The sequence below is a fragment of the Peromyscus californicus genome, unplaced genomic scaffold, assembly GCF_007827085.1.
Source record: "Peromyscus californicus insignis strain IS unplaced genomic scaffold, ASM782708v3 Scaffold_6__1_contigs__length_162567912, whole genome shotgun sequence".
In the NCBI taxonomy this organism is placed as follows: Eukaryota; Metazoa; Chordata; class Mammalia; order Rodentia; family Cricetidae; genus Peromyscus; species Peromyscus californicus.
In genome coordinates this window covers 83,203,064-83,224,280 of record NW_026294584.1, presented here as the reverse complement: position 1 = coordinate 83,224,280, position 21,217 = coordinate 83,203,064, and the positions used below count along the sequence as shown (strand labels likewise).

The 21,217-nt window shown below is 39.7% G+C and overlaps 1 pseudogene and 1 gene segment (V, D, J or C); one reads left to right on the top strand and one right to left on the bottom strand.

The window, feature by feature from the left end:
* Positions 1–11,553: 11,553 nt before the first annotated feature.
* On the bottom strand, positions 11,554–12,054 carry LOC128099413 (immunoglobulin kappa variable 1D-33-like). The segment is given in 2 exon segments: positions 11,554–11,876; positions 12,000–12,054. Coding segments are annotated over 2 exon segments (378 nt in total).
* Positions 12,055–17,801: 5,747 nt separating this feature from the next.
* LOC128099571 (polynucleotide 5'-hydroxyl-kinase NOL9-like) lies at positions 17,802–19,847 on the top strand (annotated as a pseudogene).
* Positions 19,848–21,217: the final 1,370 nt, after the last annotated feature.

Here is a 21,217-nt window from a genome sequence, read left to right as displayed (position 1 = left end):
CTTGTCTTAAAAAGCAAGAAAATAATGATGACCCACCGAAAATTTTATTCTCAATGTTGAAGTTTTCAATTAGTGAATTAAATAAATACTAATTTTGATATGTTTTTGATGAATATTTGATGCTTTTAAATTTTATTTTGTCAATTTCAGTGTAGACAAATTTTATATTTTTCCTAAGATTGAATGTGAGATATTTAATTCTCTGAGTTTATAATTATGTTACCTTTTTATTTTAGTTACATAAAGTTGGTTGTATTTTTAACTTTTAATCAAATTATTTTGTATTCTCTTGTAGAGTCTAATAATTTAATTATAAATTAATTTGCATATTTATAGATAATCCTTTCACCTGTGAAGTATGATAGTTTCCATCTTCTTTCCATATTTGTCACTTGCTGTTAAGGCTGCTCTATCACCATGGCATGAATAACTTCAAAGGTATCTGTTCAAATATGTTTAAGTGAAATATCCAGGAGTGAGAGAGAAAATCTTGTCAGCAATGCTCTTGACTGTGGAACCATCTGTCGACCTTCTTAGCTAATCTTCATGGATTTCCAAGCCCTTTCCCCCTTTTCTTTTGAACTTAGCTGTCCTTAGATATTTATGGTGTCACATGTCAAAAAATTCTGAATGTCTGTCTTCCTCCAGAAGCCCCAATGGTCTTAATTAGTGGTGGAGGTCATAGTTCTCCTCATTTCTAATGATTTTGCTTTAATTAACAAATCCCACAAGCTTTCAGTCTAGAACTTTCTCAAGTATTTTCTTATTTATGTACTCTCAAAACTTTACCTTCCCCAAACCCACTCATCCTCCAAGACCACAGCTGCTCCCTGAGACACAGACTCTGCCAGCTCCAAATAGACCAAGAGTGTCTCCCTGAGACAGAGACACTATTTGCACCAATTGGAGAAAAAAGGGTAGAAGCCAGTGCAAGAATACATTCAACAACATAAAGAGCAATATGGCACCACCAGAACCTAGTGGTGCTACACCAGCAAAACCTGAACATCCCAACGTAGAAGAAACAGAAAAAAAAAAAGACCTTAAAAATGACTTTAAGACAATGATAGAGGCATTTAAGGAAGAAATAAAAAAAATTCCCTTAAAGAAATTGAGGAAAAGACAAAAAAATGGAAGAAATCAATAAATCCCTTAAAGAAAGCCACACACACACAAAAAGAAAAAGCAATTAAACAGGTGAAGAAATAGTTCAAGACCTGAAAATAGAAATAGACACAATGAAGAAGACAAAAATTGGGGAAATGATAGAAATAGAATATCTGAGTAAATGAACAGGAACTACAGATGCAAGCACAACCAATAGAATACGAGAGATGGAAGAGAGAATCTCTGACATGGAGGATACAATAGAGGAAATAGATTCATCAGTCAAAGAAAATGCTAAAGCCAGAAAATCATAACACAAAATGTCCAGGAAATCTGGGATACCATGAAAAAGTGAAACCTAAGATTAATAGGGATAGATAAAGGAGAATACCAACTCAAAGGCACAGAAAATATATTCAGCAAAATCATACAAGATAACTTTCTCAACCTAAAGAAGGAAATGCCTATGAATATACAAGAAGGTTACAGAACACCAAATAGACTGGACCAAAAAAGAAGTACCCTTGCCACATAATAATCAAACCACTAAACACACAGAATAAAGAAAAATGTTAAGAGCAGCAAAGGAAAAAGGCCAAGTAACATATAAAGGCAGACCCATCAGAATAACACTCAATGGAGACTCTGATAGCCAGAAGGTTCCACAATTATGCAGATACTAAGAGACCATGGATGCCAGCCAAGACTACTATACCCAGCAAAACTCTCAATTGCCATGATGGAGTAAACAAAAAATTCCATGATAAAAACAGATTTAAACAATACCTACCACAAATCCAGCCCTACGGAAAGCACTAGAAGGAAGAATCCAACCTGAGGAAGTTAGATGCACCCATGAAAACACAGGCAATAGGTAATCCCACACCAACAAATACCAAAGAAGAAAAATACACAACACTACCACCAAAAAAAACAGGAAATAATAATCACTGGCCATTAATATCCCTTAATATCAATGAATTTAATTCACCTGTAAAAAGTCACAAGCTAAGAGAATGGATATGAAAACAGAATCCATCTTTCTGCTGCATACAAGAAACACATCTCAATTTCAAAGACAGACACTATCTCAGAGTAAAAGGCTGGGAAAAGACTTTCCAATCAAATGGACTTAAGAAGCAAGCTGATGTAGCTATCCTAATATCTAACAAAATAGACTTCAAACTAAAATCAATCAAAAGAGATCAAGAAGGACATTACATATTCATCACAGGAAAAATCCATCAGGATGAAGTCTCAATTCTGAACATTTATGCCCCAAATAAAAGGGCATCCACATATGTAAAAGAAACATTACTAAAGCTTAAATCGCACATCAAACCCCACACATTAATAGTGGGAGTCTTCAACACCCCACTCTCACCAATGGACAGATCTGCCAGATCGAAACTTAACAGAGAAATAAGGGAAATAACAGATGTTATGAGGCAAATGGACTTAATAGAAATCTACAGAACATTTCACCAAACACAAGAGAACATACATTCTTCTCAGCACCTCACAGAACCTTCTTTAAAATTGACCACATACTTGGTCACAAGGCAAATATCAATCAATACAAAAAAATTGGAATAACCTCCTTATTTTATCAGACCACCATGGCTTAAAGTTAGATTTCAACAACAACACAAGTTACAGAAATCCTACAATCTCATGGAAATTGAACAAGTGTCAACTGAATCACCTGAAGAACTAGTCAAGGCAAAAATAAAGAAATTAAAGACGTCCTAGAATTCAATTAAAATGAATGTACAACATACCCAAACTTATGGGACACTGTGATAGCAGAACTAAGAGAAAAGTTCATAGCTCTAAAGGCCTACATAAAGAAGTTGGAGGTATCTCACACTAGCAACTTAACAGCACACCTGAGAGCTCTAGAAGATAAAGAAGCAAACTCACCCAGGATGAGTAGATGCCAGGAAATAAGCAAATTGAGGGCTGAAATCAATAAAATAGAGAACAGTACAAAGAATCAGTGAAACAAAGAGTTGGTTCTTTGAGAAAATCAATAAGATAGACAAACCTTTATCCAAACTAACTAAAAGGCAGAGAGAGAACATCCAAATAAACAAAATCAGAAACAAAAAGGGAGACATAATAAATGACAATGAGGAAATCCAGAAAATCATCAGGTCATACTTCAAAAACTTGTACTCCACAAAATTGTAGAATCTAAAAGAAATGGACAATTTTCTGGATAGGTACCATATACCCAAATTAAATCAAGACAAGATAAACAATTTAAAGAGACTGATAACCACTATGGAAATAGAAGCAGCCATTAAAAGTCTCCCAACCAAAAAAATCCCAGGGCCAGATGATTTCAGTGCAGAATTCTAACCAGAATTTCAACGAAGAGCTGATACCAATACTCTTCTAATTGTTCTAAATAATAGAAACATAAGGAACATTGCCAAACTCTTTTTATGAGCCTATAGTTACCTTGATACACAAACCATTCAGAGATGCAACAAAGAAAGAGAATTACAGACCAATCTCCTACATGAACATTGATGCAAAAACACTCAATAAAATCCTGGCAAACCAAATCCAAGAACACATAAAAAAATCATCCATCATGATAAAGTAGGCTTCATCTCAGAGATGTAATGATGGTTCAACATATGAAAATCTGTCAATGTAATCCATAATATAAACAAACTGAAAGAAAAAAATCACATGGTCAGCTCATTAGATGCTGAAAAAGACTTTGACAAAATCCAACACTCCTTCAAAAAAAAGGTCCTGGAGAGATCAGGAATACAAGGAACATGCCTAAACATAATAAAGGCAATTTACAGCAAGCCAAAAGCCAACAGCCAACATCAAATTAAATGACGAGGAATTCAAAGTGATTCCACTAATCAGGCAAAAGACAAGGCTGACATCCACTCTCCCCATATCTATTCAATATAGTACTTGAAGTTGTAGGTAGGCAATAAGACAACAAAAGGAGATCAAGGGGACACAAACTGGAAAGGGAGAAGTCAAATTTCTCTATTTGCAGATGAAATGATAGGTTATATAAGTGACCCCAAAAGTTCTACCAGGGAACTACTACAACTGATAAGCACCTTCAGTAATGTGAAAGGATACAAGAATAACTCAAAAAAATCGGTAGCCCTCTTATACACAAACGATAAACGGGCTTAGAAAGGAATCAGAGAAACATCACAATAGCCACAAATAGTATAAAATACCTTGGGGTAACTCTAACCAAACAAGTAAAAGACCTGTATGGCAAGAACACTTAAGTCCTTGAAGGAAGAAATCGGAGAAGATATCAGAAAATGGAAAGGTCTCCCATGCTCATGGATAGGTAGTATTAACATAGTAAAAATGGCAATCTTACCAAAAGCAATCTACAGATTCAATGAAATCCGCATCAAAATCCCAATGCAATTCTTCACAGACCTCAAAAGAGCAATACTCAACTTTGTATGGAAAAACAAAAAAAAAACGGGATAGCTAAAACAATCCTTTACAATAAAGCAACCTCTGGAGGCATCACCATTCATGACCTCAAGCTCTATTATAGAACTATAGTAATAATAACAGCTTGGTACTGGCATAAAAAAAATGACATGGAACCAATGGAGTCAAATTGAAAATCCTGACCTTAATCCACACACCTATGAACACCTGATTTTTGACAAAAAAGCCAAAACTCTGCAATGGAAAACAGAAAGCATCTTCAACAAATGGTGCTTGCAAAACTAGATGTCAGCATGTAGAGGATTGCAAATAGATCCATATCTATCAACGTGCACAAAATTCAAGTCCAAATGGATCAAAGACCTCAACATAAATCCAGCTACACTGAACCTGATAGAGGAGAAAGTAGAAAATACCCTTGAACACATTGTTACAGGAGACCACTTTCTAAATATAACACCAGTAGCACAGACACTGATAGCAACAATTAATAAATGGGATCTCCTGAAAATGAGAAGCTTCTGTAAGGCAAAGGTTACAGTAAATTTTAATTTAACAAAATGAGAGCCTATAGAATGGGAAAAGATTTTCACCAACCCCACATCTGACAGAGGGCTGATCTCCAAAATATATAAAGAACTCAAGAAACTAGACAGCAAAATATCAAATAATTTAATTTAAAAATGGATGACAGAGCTAAGCAGAGAATTCTCAACAGAAAAAATCTCAAATGGCCAAAAGACATTTAGGGAATTGCTCAACACCCTTATTCATCAGGGAAATGCAAATCAAAATGACTCTGAGATACCATCTTATACCTGTCAGAATGGCTAAGATCAAAAACACTAATGACAGCTTATGTTGGAGAGGATGTGGAACAAGTGGAACACTCCTCCACATGGTGGTGGGAATGCAAACTTGGACAGCTACTTTGGAAATCAGTATGGCAGTTTCTCAGTAAACTGAGAATCAATCTTCCTCAAGACCCAATGATACCACTCTTGGGCATATGCCCTAAGGATGCTCAAGCATAAAACAAGGACATTTCCTCAACTATGTTCATAGCAACATTATTCATAATATCCTCGAAGCAACCTAGATGCCCCTCAACCAAAGAATGGATAAAGAAAATGTGGTACATATACCCAATGAAGTATTACTCAGCTGTAAAAAACAATGACATCATGAAATTTGCAGGCAAAAGGATGGAACTAGAAATATCCTGAGTGAGGTAATCCAGACTCAGAAAGACAAATATGGTATGTACTCTGTGGTGATATTTTATTTATATGTAAATAAATAAAGTTTGCCTGGAGATCAGAGGACATAGCCAGCCATTTTAAAGTAAACACAGAAGTCAGTCAATGGTAGCACATGCCCTTAATCCAATCACATGGCAGGCAGGGTCTCTGTGTGTTCAAGGACATACTAGGGAACAGCCAAGTGTGCTAACACATGCCTTTAATCCCAGTACCAACCATAGAGACCTGGAGGTCTGTACAGACAGGCAGTAACAAGGAAGTGAGGTAGCTAAGCTAAGAGTCAATGAGAGGGCAGAACAGCAAGGCAATAAAAGCCTGGGTAGCCAGGAAGTAGCTCTCTTGGGAAGCTACAGCAGCATGGTGAGTTAAGGCTAGCTGGTGGCTCTCGTTATTTCCCTGATCTGTAAGGCTTTCACCCCTATATTTGGCTCTGTGTTTCTTATTTAATAAGACCATTTAGAAATTCATCTACAGTACTCAATCATAAGTAGATAATAAATGTAAAGCAAAGGATAATCAGATTACAACCCACAGCTCCAGCAAAACTAGGAAACAAGGAGGACCCTAAGAGGGATGCACAGATAACCTTGGGAAGGGGAAAGAGAGGAGATCCTGATGAGTAAACTGGGGATGAGGGGAGGCAATGGAGTGTAGGAGACTGGGGATGAGAACATGAGGGAACATGATGGTCGAGTTAGGGAAGGGACGGAGTGGGAGAGCAATGAAAGAGATATCTTGATAGAGGGTGACATGGTGTTAGGGAGAAACCAGGTGCTAGGAAAATTCCCAGGAATCCAAAAAGACTTAAACTAGCAGCAACTTAAACTACCAGCAATAGTGGAGAGGGTGCCTGAACTGGCCTCCCCATGTAATCAGATTGGTGGGTACCCTAACTGTCATCACAGAGAGTTCATCCAGTAACTGATGGAAACAGATGCAGAGATCCACAACAATGCACGGGACTGAGCTCCAGGAATCCAGTTGAAGAGAGGGAAGAGGAATTACATGAGCAAGGGAAGTCAAGATCTTGATGGGGAAATCTACAGAGACAACTGAACTAAGCTCAAAGGAACTCATGAACTTTAGACCAACAGCTGTGGAAGCTGCTTTAGACCAAACTAGACCCTCTGCACAAGGGACACAGCTGTGTAGCTGGGTCTGTTTGAGGGGCCCCTGGCAATGTGACCAGGATCTATACTGGGTACCTGAGCCAGCTTTCTGTATCCCATTACCTATATTCAGACACCTTTCTCATCCCTGATAAAGTGAGGAGGGGCTTGGTCCTGCCTCAACTGAATGTACCAGGCTTAGCTGTTCCCCCATGGGAGAATTTACCCTTTTGGAGGAGGGAGTGGGAGGAGGGCAGGTGTGGGAGTGGAAGGAGGGATGAGAGGGGGATCTGTGGTTGGTATGTAAAATGAATTAAAAAAACCTTCAGAAAGTGATCTGTGGCATTGTTCTCCTGTCTTACACACTCTTCATTCAGCTTTATTATAATTATTCACTGACGTTTACCCCATGGCTTGTGTGACCAAAAAGTGACTATTATCATTCTGGTGCACATGGTATGATTTCCTCAAATAATTCCTTCATGATTTTATCATACATTACAGTTAAAGGCAATTCAATAGCATAATGTTTCATATATTATGGCTTTTTATAAATCACTGATATGATTAATTTAATTTATAACTTTCCTTAGTTATTCATGGTACCACATGTCAGAAACCTCTAAATGTCAATCATCCTCCAGAAGTCCCATTAATCACCTTAATGAATTTAAGGAGTCATAACAATGTACCTAAGTGACAAAAATTTTAATAACAACCTTGTTGAGGACCAGCCCCTGCTTTTACAACCCAGGATACTCTTGAGTAGGAAGAAATCAGAAATATTAGACAGAAAGAGATACCTAGATGACGAGAGGAAAGACAGAAACACAGGATAGCCTCTGGAGGGCCTGGATCAAAACCCACCAGCCTCGAACTTTATTCCAAAGGACTTTTTATCATAATGGCAGGGGGCGAGGCAAAAGACCTCTGTCGGCTAGATATAACCAAGTGTAGACCCTTCTAAACACCTGGTACCCAGGCCTGTTGTCCAATCATCCTCTTATGCAGTCCTGCTGGGTAAAGCAACTAGGAAACCTGGGTGGGTTCCAACAAAACCTATAGCAAAACAAAATAGAAAATCTTAGGTTATTTTCCATAGATTAATGGTCTGCTTTGCTTTATGGATGGATAGTTGGATAGACAGATTGATGATAGATATCTATCACCATGTGTGCTCTGGAAGCCCCAGAACCTGAGGGTTACTAACTGCAAAAATAACAGTGTTGTCGCCGGGCGGTGGTGGCGCACGCCTTTAATCCCAGCACTCGGGAGGCAGAGCCAGGCGGATCTCTGTGAGTTCGAGGCCAGCCTGGACTACCAAGTGAGTTCCAGGAAAGGCGCAAAGCTACACAGAGAAACCCTGTCTCGAAAAACCAAAAAAAAAAAAAAAATAACAGTGTTGTCTCAAGGTTTACTGACGTTTTTTTCTATTATACACATCATAGCTGTAATGATGTCTACCACATCATCCTAGCTTTAAAAAATAACTAAGGAATTAAGACAGCAAATATTCACTGAGATAGAAAATTGGAAGAGTGAGGCATATACTATGATCCTCTTGTTATCATTAAGGACCACAATGAATGCACACAGTAAACAGAGACCAATATGGCTCCCCTTAGAGATTAGGAGATGTGATTATTACATCCTCTTACACCATAGAGAAATACTGCTATTTTATTAAAAAATGTATTTTCTAACAAAGTTGTTTGACTGGTGTGTAAAGTGAGATAGTGATATAGAGGAAAGGAATAAATTAAATTTTATTTTACTATCTCTTCTTCATGTTCCTGCTCCTCTTGTTCCCCTTCTGATTCTCCACCTTCACCACTTTGTTTCTGTGTGATGCATCATGACCTAGTTGAATGTATTTAACAAGACAAAGTCCATATTAATATTATACACTATACCACATAGTTCATCCTTCTGACAATTAAGATGAATTGTATTAATTATCTCCATAGTGTCTTAATCATTTCTATGGGAGTTAATAGGTATTCATGATAAATCTCTAAGGAAGCAAAACATAGTGACAAAATTATCTTACTGTTATGTGCTGTCTATAATGTTCAGGCGAATATACAACACAGTTAAAAAATTGTTGGACATTTTATACCTCAGATTACAAATAAGATCAAAATGTCTGCTGTCACCACTTGTATCTAAACCAACAGCACAATATACAAAATGTAATAAGATGTGATCAATGAAAGAAATGAAATAAAATATTTGCTAATAGATCAGTACACAAATTCATAAAGAAGGAATATCAACATAAATATTTAGGAGTAATTACAATAAAATTTCTATATACACCAAGGGTAACAGAATTATCCTTGTACATTAAAGATAATACAAGTGAATAGACACTATGTCTGTGTTCATAATATGAACCACTTTAAAAATAATTTTATATGTATGACTATTTCATCTGCATGTTTGTGGGAACATTATGTGCAAGTCTGGTGCCCTGAGAGACCAGCAGAGGGTGCTGGATTCCCTGGAACTGAAGTCAAAGACAGTTGTGGGTCATGATGTGAGTGCTGAAAATTAAACCCAGGTCCTCTTCAACAGGTACTCTTAAGCAATAGGTGTTCTCTCCAATTCCATGAACCACTTTTAAGTGTATATTTTCTCCAATTGGCACATAAACTCAATAATTTAATGTAACTAATATTCCTGAAGGGGTTTCCAAAGTTGATTAACTCAGTCTAGAATTTATGTAGAAAATCAGACAATGGTAACTAAGAAAATTGAAACCTGTAAAAGTGGTATTATATCTTCTGGCTTGATTGTTCTTTTTTGTATAAAATATAATAATTAAGTCTGTGTATAGTGTCGGTGTATAGATAGGTAGATAAATAAATGGGACATCATAAAGGGACAGGAAATAGATCTTACCCACAAATGATTTCTAACATAAAATAAAAAGAATAGGGTATAGATCACTGTTATTTTGTTGTTGTTATTTGGGGTGGGGGACTTGAGGCAGGGTTTCTCTGTGTAGCCTTGGCTGTCCTGAAATTCTCTCTGTAGACCAGGTTGGCCCCGAAGTCACAGAGATCCTCTTGCCTCTGCCTCCCAGAGTCCTGGAATTAAAGGCATGCACCACCACTGCCCAGCTTTGTGTTGTTTCTAAAGCTATGCTCTGGAATATCAATTCTTCTTTAATATCACTTACAGAAGCAAATGTAAGACAATCCTTTACAACCTAATTGATGTCATATATATGAATCCGTTTTCCACTTCACAGAGTGAAATTAAAAGTCATATGAGTGTGGTTTGACATGATTTGATTTTTGTAAGCAGACCAGTGTGCATAGGAACCTTTAGTTCCTATGTGAAGTGCTGTAGATAGCTGAGAGCATCACGACTGGAAATTCAAGACACAGCAGAGAATCTTGGTTAGACAGTCTCCCCTTTCTCTGACACTTGTGCTCTAGATTTTATGAGAAAACCAGAATCCTTCCTGCTGTCAGCTTCTCTCAGTAAGATTTCTCTGCCCTTTAAATACTGGCACTTAAAAGCTAATATTCTGTATTTAAATAATATGTTCTACAATATTCACAGTAGTTTCCACTGTTCTGTATGAATCCAAGCTGGAGATATAACTCAGACTCCTTATAAAGAATGACTGCGTCCTCTTGAAAGACACTAACCCTTCAGGCTTGCACACACACCCCCAATCCCCAGGAGAATGAGGAACTAAAAAGCTAGTTCCAAGGGCAAACTGACTCAGCCACCCCTGCCACAACGTAACAATGTAAAGAGATTTCTGTTAAGAGATGCGCTCAACTGTGACTGGGATAATTGCAAGTGTTCCAGGAAAGACCACTGTAACCTTTGTGTAACCTTCATTCCCACCCTGATACACCCCTTGAGGTTTCAGGAAGAATGTGCATGCGGACGTGACTGCACCCACCCTGTGATCAGGCCATGATCTTGTGAAATTAGCCTCTAGACATAAATCAATCGAAACAAAATTGTATGGGAATTGTAATCTTATGGCTTTTGTTGGTTTTTCCTTTAAAAGTACCCATGTGGCTGCAGTAGGCGCGACTCTTGCTCTCAGGACAAGAGGAGCCCGACTGCCCAGCCGCATCAATAAACCTCTTGCTGTTTGCATCAAATGGACCGGAGTCTGGGTTCTTGGGGCGCCCACTCAAGAAGGTAGTACCCTGGGTCTGAGGGTCTATCATTCTGTTAAAGCAGAAAGGTCATTGGTACTGTGTAGTGCTGGAGATAATGAAGGAAGATATTTAGGGTACATAGAGGACTGCTTAGCCACTTTTATCAAAACAAATGACTCAGCTGGGCGGTGGTGGCGCACGCCTTTAATCCCAGCACTCGGGAGGCAGAGCCAGGCGGATCTCTGTGAGTTCGAGGCCAGCCTGGGCTACCAAGTGAGTTCCAGGAGAGGCGCAAAGCTACACAGAGAAACCCTGTCTCGAAAAACCAAAAAAAAAAACAAAAACAAAAACAAAAAAAAAACAAATGACTCTCCAAGAGCTTTGCTAAAACTCCTGTGATAGCTGAGAAACAGTTTCATTGAGTGATTCATAAAGAGGAGCAGCTGGGGCAGCCCAGCCTCTCACTTCTGCTTCCTTGGGGGTTTATGTTATGACTTGTATCACTGTGGGAGGGAATTCATCATACTGTACACAGTAATAAGCTGCAATGTCTTCAGCCTCCAGGCTGCTGATGGTGAGAGAATAATCTGTCCCAGACCCACTGCCACTGAACCTCGATGGGACCCCATTGTCCAAGTTAGATGCATAGTAGATCAGGCGCTTAGGAGCTTTCCCTGGTTTCTGCTGGAACCAGCTTAAATAATTGCTAATGCCCTGACTGGCCTTGCAAGTGATGGTGACTCTGTCTCCCAGAGATGCAGACAGGGAGGATGGAGACTGAGTCATCTGGATGTCACATCTGGCACCTAGGAGTGGAGACATAATAAATACCCACATAGTTAAGCATGATAATAAAGGACCTCCCCCAAATGCCAGTCAACATTAATCGCTATGTCACAGTGAAATTCCCATTTTAGTCCTTCTTTTACCTGGAAGCCAGAGCAGCAGGAGCCCAAGGAGCCGAGCAGGGGCCCTCATGTCCATGCTGAGTCCTGACTGCAGTGACAACTGCACAGGGTGTGACTGGTATATGAAGAAGTCCTCAAGGCTGTGCAGTGAGTGCATGCAAATCACTGGGAACCAGTCAGGATGGGCACAGCTGCAGGGCTTAGTTATCTCAGTAACTGAGCACAAGTTCTGAGTCTCCAGATGTCCAAGGTCAGACCACATACATACCTCCAAAGATTACATTTCTTTTTCAAGTTTTAAAATTATACATGACATTTCTAATGAATATAAGCTCTATTTTGGATAATATATTTCAAAGACATATTGGGGTAACATTGAAAAATATCCTGCTCTAAGGTAACACACAGCAGAGAAGGAAATATTAAACATTTAACAAACTCAAATAATTCTGATTGGTTAAAAATTAACTAGTGCTCTCCTTGAAATGTGTTTGTGAGTTTATAGTAGTCATATCTATGAATTAAAAGAACAATTTAAAAGGAACATTTCAATGTATTAAAAAATAAGGTTTTACAGCTTTAACTATGCCTACAATGAGAGGAATTACACACCGGGTGCACATATAACAACTTGATCCCAAAAATGTGTGTCACTTGGATTCCTGACTCCATCTGAAGATGGAGGTTCTTTCATATTCACAGACTAAATGGGTTGCATCTTTTTCTCAGTTTAGGATCTTCCATATTTTCTCTTATCTACCATTTACTTCTATTTCCCACTATTCCTCGTCATAAAGTATTGATTAATGAGGACAGACTTGAACACCATAACAGACAGCACTGCTACTCAATACATGGCTCTGCTGTGTATTACAAATGATATTTTCACTTTCACTCTTGAGCAGTAACTGGAGCCATCATCCTGGCTTAGTCAGCAACCTCATTGTCTTCATGTGTGTCTCAGTCTGCCAACAACCTAAGATGCAGAAATGTTTGTGTATTCTTATAACACATACATTTGAACATCACACATCTCACACCCGTGTCTTTGCCTTGGCCATCCAGCCTTATTCGTCGTCAGAAGTAGTATCTATTCAGTCTTCAGTACCCTTGTCCTGGGTACTGAATCCTGAGGGTCTTTTAGGGGATTAAAAAAAAAAAAACTGTGAAGGTCAGACAGTGTTGCAGCCTGAGCCTGACCCTGCTGATTTTCCAGCATCTGGTCTTGAATGACGAGTGTGAACAAACACCCAAGATTAAATCAGCTTCTTCAGGATATAGAACACCCTCCCTATCAGGAGTACCACACAGCAGTTTTGGTAGATTAATAGGAATGCAGGTTTCTCTGCCTCCTCACTGTCTTTCTGCTGGTATCTACCAGCTGCCTTCATGTGTCTCTTTGATCTTTGACACTTGGAAAGACAGTTCTTCCTTCTCACATGATAGTCAGGAATAGGAAGGAAGCCTCATTCAGGAAACTTCAGTAGATGATAACAGGAAGATGACAGTTCCTCTCAATCTAAAACAATAAACAAATCATTATAATTTTGCAGGACATCTGTGATCTAAATTCTTACCACACCACCTATAATGATATGTGCAAATATGAAGGGAATTCCAGAAACATCCAACTTCTTTTTACCAATTGTCCTTAGATTGGATAAGACATAAATGCTTCTGTTTCCTAATAAAATGTGTTGATGGTATAGTAGTGAGCACAGTTGCCTTCTAAAAAAAAATCCAATAACCTCTCAGGAATCTCTAACTCATACATACTGAATAAATACCTGTACACCTGGAGATTTATGTGTCTTCTTCCTATGTTCCTTAATAAATAGGACTTCTGATTTTTTTGTTGTTGTTGTTGTTCTTTAAAAAGGTCACGTTTTAAGGAGAGGATACTAGCTATTGGTTGAGGGATAATGGATCTCACTGAACCTTCCCATAACTATCCAAATTTAGTTTCTAGAAATTAGAAATTGAAAGTTACATGTCAAAATGATTTGTCAGGTGTGATTGGGTTATGATTGTGAGATGGTATAGACATCCTAAAGTATATGGGTGTGATCAATATAACCACAAATGCCTTTCTAGTAGGGAGAGAGGAGGTTGAGCTAAGCAAGGTGATTGTTACAATGGAAAAGATTCTATCCATGAGCCTGGGACCCACTGCAGACCTGAACAGTACTGAATTAAATACTTCCATTACATTTGTGATTTCAGTAGATGAGAATCTGAATATTAAAATTCTGTAGAAGGCCAATGTTTTCTTCTTTCTTTTTCTTTTTATTATTGACTCTGAAAATTTCATACAGTGCCTTTTGATCATATTTATTCATGCACCCACAAGTTCTTCCATAATTGTTCCTTTTCTCTCCACCTCATTCCTCATTTCTTCCCTTACGTTTTTTCTATTTAAGCTGCATTCTATTTATAGTATCTCCTAATATGATGAGTCAAGAGTCAGAGATTTAAATGAAAGAAAGCAGACATACTAGGGCAATGTCAGGTATGCTGTGCCACAGTTCTAAACTTGCTTCAGTTTCTTAATCTGTTTTTGTCTTTTCTAGCATTCTATAGGCTTGAGTCACATAGTGGAGAAATGTGTCCCCAAGCAAAGAAACTGTAGGAAGCAAGACATGTCTTCATTCAAATCCCATTCCCAGCACCCACTGACCAAGTAACTTCTAACAAACAATTTGTGGGCTTTGATAAAATCACAATCTATAGCAAGTATGTGCTCAGTTTTGAATAAGATGGTGCACCATATAGAGTAACTTTCAAAAACATTTGTGTATTTATTGATTGATTTTTAACATGTGTCTGTTTGAGCCTGAGTGAGTATATGTACAGCATGAACAGGCAGGTTCCAGAGGAGTCCAGAAGAGGGTAGTTGTGAAACACTTGATCTGGGTGCTACGAACAAAAAAAGACAGATCCTCTGCAAGAGCAGTAAATGCTCTTGACTGTGGACTCATCCTTCCAGCCCCCAGTTTTTAAAGAGAATCACACAAAGGGCTGTGTACTCTGCACTCATGTAACATACAACTGGACAGTTGCAGCTAGTACTGTGTGAACAGAAGTTCCTGAAAAGAATCATGACTTCCACTGAGTCTTCTGCTAGGCTGATTAACTGTCAAGAACTACAGTGATTGTGGAGAAACAGGAATGTTGTCTGTCCAGAGAATTAAAATTTATTTTGAGAAAACTTTAGAACCCTTAACAGCCAAACTTCCTTGTCCACCTCCCTGACTGACCTAACGTCTTTCACTAAACAAGTAAAAGGGTTTGTTAACAGACCCTGAGCTACCACCAATCACCAAAGTAAGAATGTGATCAAGTAGCATCTGAGGCCTGCAGCAAAGCTTTTTCTGCTTAGGTTTAATATTATTAGTGTTTCCACCAATGCATTAAAAAGTGGCTCAGAATCCGGGCGTTGGTGGCACACACCTTTAATCCCAGCACTCAGGAGGCAGAGCCAGGCAGATCTCTGTGAGTTCGAGGCTAGCCTGGTCTACAGAGTGAGATCCAGGACAGGCACCAAAACTACACAGAGAAACCCTGTCTTGGAAAAAAAAAAAAAAAAAGAAAGAAAGGGGAAAAAAGTGGCTCGGTTCATGACTTTCTTTGTTCTGTTAACTATAAAAACTTCATCAGACTGTTATTACTTGGTAGGAACATGGAATTAGGGGTAACCTAAATCTGTGTTCCCAGGCTAAGGTTATTCATACTTGGCTACAGAACAAACTATCTCTTATACTTTCTGAGATGTGAGTAGTGTTTGTGTGTTGACAACTGGGACATCTCATAGTGGTGAAGCATATATGCTAACAGAAGTGAAAGTAAGAAGCCTAGGGAGGAGAGTGAGCAGTAAACAATGGTGTGTTAATTACAAAATATCTTCTGCTGCATGTATCCTACCAACTGGTTGATCATGGCTCTGGTCCTGAAATAACGTAATAATTTTATTTATAAAAGTTAGCTAGGATTGGGATGAGCCTACAAGTCAACTCTTCCTTTCTTCATGCCTCATTGTTCTGACCACACTTGCAACCTTTTTATTCTGAAGGTACTTACATCCTACCAAGCATGTAGGGCATAACAAGTAGTGCCGGAGTTATGCTACAAGATCTAACAAATAATCCCTGAGTTATGCTACAAGATCTAGCAAATAATCCCTGAGTTATGCTACAAAATCTAAGAAATTACAAGTAGTCCCTGAGTTATGTTACAAGATATAATAACTGCTAGTGGTCTCAAAACTTCCTTTGGAAGAATTGACATGAGTTTTATTTTTTTTGACATGAGTTTTAAATTAAAACTTTTAAAATTTGTTTTTAAAGACATACATGACCTATAATTCTGATATAAATGTGATCTCTTTTATCATTATCCCAATTTCTGGTTCTACAACATGGTCCCTGTTATTTGAGTGTATAAATTACCTGTAAGAAATGATTGTTCCTACTAGATATATGTATTTCCTGTTGGACAAGTGTCCTCCTTTTACATATGAATAAATTATATCTGTGTCTTTAAATATGTTTATATTTAATGAATATATATGTGTATATATATATATATATATATATATATATATATATATATATATATACACACACACACACAAGCATTTTAAGAATTTTAAAGATATTCTTGATGGCGTCTCTAAAAACAAACGAATGAAGAAATGGGTTTTTCAGGATCCTTATTATAGCCAGACCTATGTAAAAAAAGAAACACTCATATGTATATCTTAGAATACATGGCCTCTGTCCTACCTTCTATGTTAAATGACTGCCATCTTCATACCTGTGCCTGTGCTAACTTAAAATGATCACAGCAGGACTTGTTAAATAAATATCAATACTCCTTCACAAAAAGAAGAGATGAACTGGATATCCCAGCCAATTTAAAAACACAAAAAGTAAATGGAACTAGAACATATCCTCATACATACTGAATAAAGATTTTTCAGTGAGACTGCTTCTGGGTCACTCACACTCACATCAATAACTCCTTACCAATTATCTGTAAATAAGCCCAGCAAATTCGTTGGTACCCCAGAGAGAACTTTAATGAATTTGAACTTTGATTTGTCATGGAGACCTTATGAAGAAGGGATAAACATTGCCTGGCTCCCCTACCCAGGGACAAAATTCTCGCAATAATAATAATAATAATAATAATAATAATAATAATAATAATAAATAGATATAGATAATGATTATAAATTCATTTGTTAATGGTACTATATCTCATGGTACTATAAAATAAAAATATTAGAAGCATGTAAATATGGAAATTGTTTTAGTAAAGAAGGCTTTATACAAAAATTAAGATGGATGGATGTTTTCAGAATAAAAAATATTAGCTTTTGCAAATTAGGAAGGTCTGAGTATGTTATTTGAAGTATGTAAAGGATGAGACTTAGACATAATGTATATGGTATTAAAGTTTCTAAGATCTAAGATCAATGATTTCAAAAACTGGCTAAGCTGTATGTCCACTCAATGCTTATTTAGAAGTATCTGACTACTAAAATATTGAACAGCGGTTAAAAGAACCAGACTGGTGTAACTGATCTTCTGGATGTTTAGTAACCATACCTGCAAGCTATTCTAATGTGATCAGAAGGACTAAAAGAGAGAATATTTTCTCCCTTGATTTCTAAAGTCACTGAGATCTTAGGAGGGGGTCTAGAAATGTTCTGCAGTCATGGGAATTCACCTGTTCTCTCTTTAAGGGAGGACATGGGGACCCCACTCAAGGTCTAACAGGAATCCGTTCTACAAAGAGTAGGGTCAAGGTTCCGGGCCAAGCATGGCAAACTCAGAGGTGCTGCACAGGCGGGTTCCAAGCTGCTCCTCTTGGCAGTGGGTTCGCAAGGCTGGCCTCACCTCCTCCTCAGCTATAGGGGTGTCTCCACTATGGGGTCCTGACCTGGGGTGAGCTGAGGGCGCCTGCTATGGCGGCGGCTGCGGGCCCACGCGTCGGGTGGAGACTGGAAGCTGGGTGTCACCGCGGGCTCGCATGTGGCAGGAAAGTGCAAGGTCCGGACCCGCAGTCAGCCCACGCCCTGCATGCAGCCCACGCCAGACAGGCAGCCTGCGCGCCATGTCCAAACCCTGTCGTGGAAGGTCACCGAACCCACGAAGGACTTAGGCTCTTGCTGTGTGTTGTTGCTGCTGCCAGCCGGGGAGGGTTTTACTTTTAGTGGGATCTGCCATGTGACTTGCATCTATGGCCAGGTGGAAATATACGGCCATACCATCAAACAAGGCCAGCCTGCCCAAGATGTCTTTTCTACCTATACCCACTCTTACCTGACCATCGACGGGGTTCAGTACTCAGAACCTGAGAAAAGTGAAAAGGAGATGAGAAGAGAGATACTATACGGGCTCTGCTCAAGCCTCACATGAAACTGGACGACAGAAACTGGTTAGTTCAGTATTTCCCTCCTCTGGGCTCCATTCTGCTGCTGGAGCAGCTGAGGACCCCCGCTGTAGACTTCATGAGCTCCTATGAGTGTGCATCTTATGTCTTCCTGCAGGAGAATACTCCTGTGCGGATTAATTCTGAATATATAACTTCTATCGGTATCAGAAGACAGAGGAAGAAGAAGGGCATCTGCCTGAGTGAGAGCAGCCTTTGTGCCCTGGAAGAGCGAGTCAGCACATCCTGTGATGGCTGTCCTGTCATCCTGTTGTGTGGCGCACTGGAAAGTCAACGTTCAGTAGAATACTGATGAAACAGTTATTGAATAGCCTTCCTGGAGTTGACTCTCTGGAATGTGACCTGGGGCAGACGGACTCCACCTGGCTGCATTGCTTTACTTAACATTACAGAACCACTGCTGGGACCACCTTACACCCACCCAAGGAGGCCACAGAGGATGGTCCCCACTTATCATCAACACAATAGTAGGCTGGGTGACAGATGACGGACTGCTGCTGCTGGTTGACCTGATCCGATTGTTGTCTCCCGACTATGTTGTTCAGTTGTCTACTGGCCCAGGTAGGTTGATGCCCTCTCTGACCTCAGAATATGTAGAGCTCACAGATGGCCGGTATACAAAAAGCAAAATCAAAAGGAGACATCGAGGTTTTGAAATTGAAGAATTTGAAGACAGTTTGGGATTTACTAATAAAGAGAAAGACTCTAGTCCAGTTCTGGTCTTCACTGAACATAAGCTGATGTCTGTTCGCTCAGAATTTTTATGTGATAAAAAATGAAAAAAATAGGGCCAAATACAACAAAATTTTTTGAGATCTGGCAGTGTTGGGTTACCTTAGCCAGCTGATGCCTCCTGTGCCAGGGCCACTTAGTCCTCTGCACAGCCTCACACCCTATCAGGTCCCCTTCAGTGCCGTTGCTGTCCGGATCACTCATGCTGATGTTGCCCCTGCCCACATACTGTACTCCGTGAATGCCAGCTGAGTTGGCCTTTGCAAGATCCTGGATGATATGAAAGCATACGCTCAGGGGCCCATCCTGCTTGCCCAGAACCCCATATGTGACTGTTTGGGCTTTGGCATCTGCACAGGCATTGACATGGACCAGCGGCTGTACCACATCCTCACCCCTTTGCCTCCAGGAGAGTGGAAAACTGTGAAGTGTCTGCTGATTGGTGCCATTCCTGTTCCACGTTGTATTTTCAAGAACCAGCCTGGGCCCAAAGGGACAATTCCTTATATCACCACGGATTATAACTTTAAACTTCCTGGAGCCTCGGAAAAAATTGAAGAAAGAGAGTATGGAAATGTATTTCCTGAGTACAGAGCCTGTAAAAGGAAAATAAAGCCTTGCTACAGACAGAGCCTTTCTACCTGGGAACCTTGTCCTCAAGCCCTGAGGCAGCAGGCTTAGTGGGGCTTTACGGCTGTGAGCAGCAAACTCATGTCCAGTGTTGATGCGACTGGAAAATGGGCTGCGTAGTAAATAGCTTTTCTTTTTCCTCTAAGGCAGGGTCTCCTGTAGCTCAAACTCTGGGTCTTCCTGTCTCTGTCATTCAAGTGTGGCATTACAGGCCTATGTCACCACACCTGGCTTTCAAGCTTTTCTCCTAAGTTGTTTGCTCTCGAACTTGGCCTGGACTTCTTCACGACTGGCCGTCCCGGGTAAGTGGAGCATTTCCTTAAGAGCTGTGAAGCAGCAAGGAATGCTGTGCTCATCATCAGACAGGAAGAGTGCAGCCCTCTCACTTCACCAAAGACTGCCGGAATCGAGATAAAATTAGGGAATACAGGGCCACAAAAATGTGCTGTGGCCAGGTGGTGGTGGTGCACGCCTTTAGTCCCAGCGCTCGGGAGGCAGAGCCAGGCGGATCTCTGCGAGTTCCAAGGCCAGCCTGGTTTACAAAGCCAGATCCAGGACAGGCACCAAAACTACTCAGAGAAACCCTGTCTCAACACCCTCCCCCCCCACCCCCCCAAAAGAGTGCCGCTTACCAGGGCAGCAGGCTGACCCAGCAGTTCTCAGGCTCAGTGTATAGCTGCCGAGGTCAAGGGCAGGCTGTGTGGATGTGAGAGACTTTGAGCCACATGGACCTTACCATTTAGGTAAGATGACTCAAATGCCTGATCCTTTGATGCCACTGAATCTCCCAATCATGTTGTCAAGTGTTAGAGGATTGTATTTGATATGTTAGTTTTAATTTTAATCATAAGACTTTATGTTGAAGAAGTTGCTCTGACATCCAGAAAGCCTCCAGAAGGATCTTTAAGTCTGGGTATGCTCTGACTCCTCCATTAAGGCTGGACACACTGCCACGGGGCCATCAGCCTATAAACAGACACATTTGTGCCTGGCTTGGACAAACCTTTGCTACCAGAGCTTTCTTCTAGGGACCAGGAGGCCACTGCAGGTACCATTTTTCCTAGTGGATTTTGTAACTAGAAGTGACTGGGTCAGATCATTTTTGTGGTTGAAAAAACAGGCCACTGAGAAAACTTCTCAAGTTGGCATGACTGACATGTCAGGACTCCACCTTCCAGCAGGATCATGTTCAAAGACCATTCAAGGCTGTGGAAGGTTTAATGTTTATGTTCACATACACCATTGATTATCTCCATCTTGTCTGTAACCATACCACCCTGAGTGTTCCCAGTCTTGTCTGCTTGGCCCATCTTTGTGACACTTCATGGTGGCCTCAGCATTTGAAAAACCCATTAGGAGACAGAACTGCAACGGTCAGCCACTTAAGGACATCCTAACTAACTGTCCCTTATTTACATCTA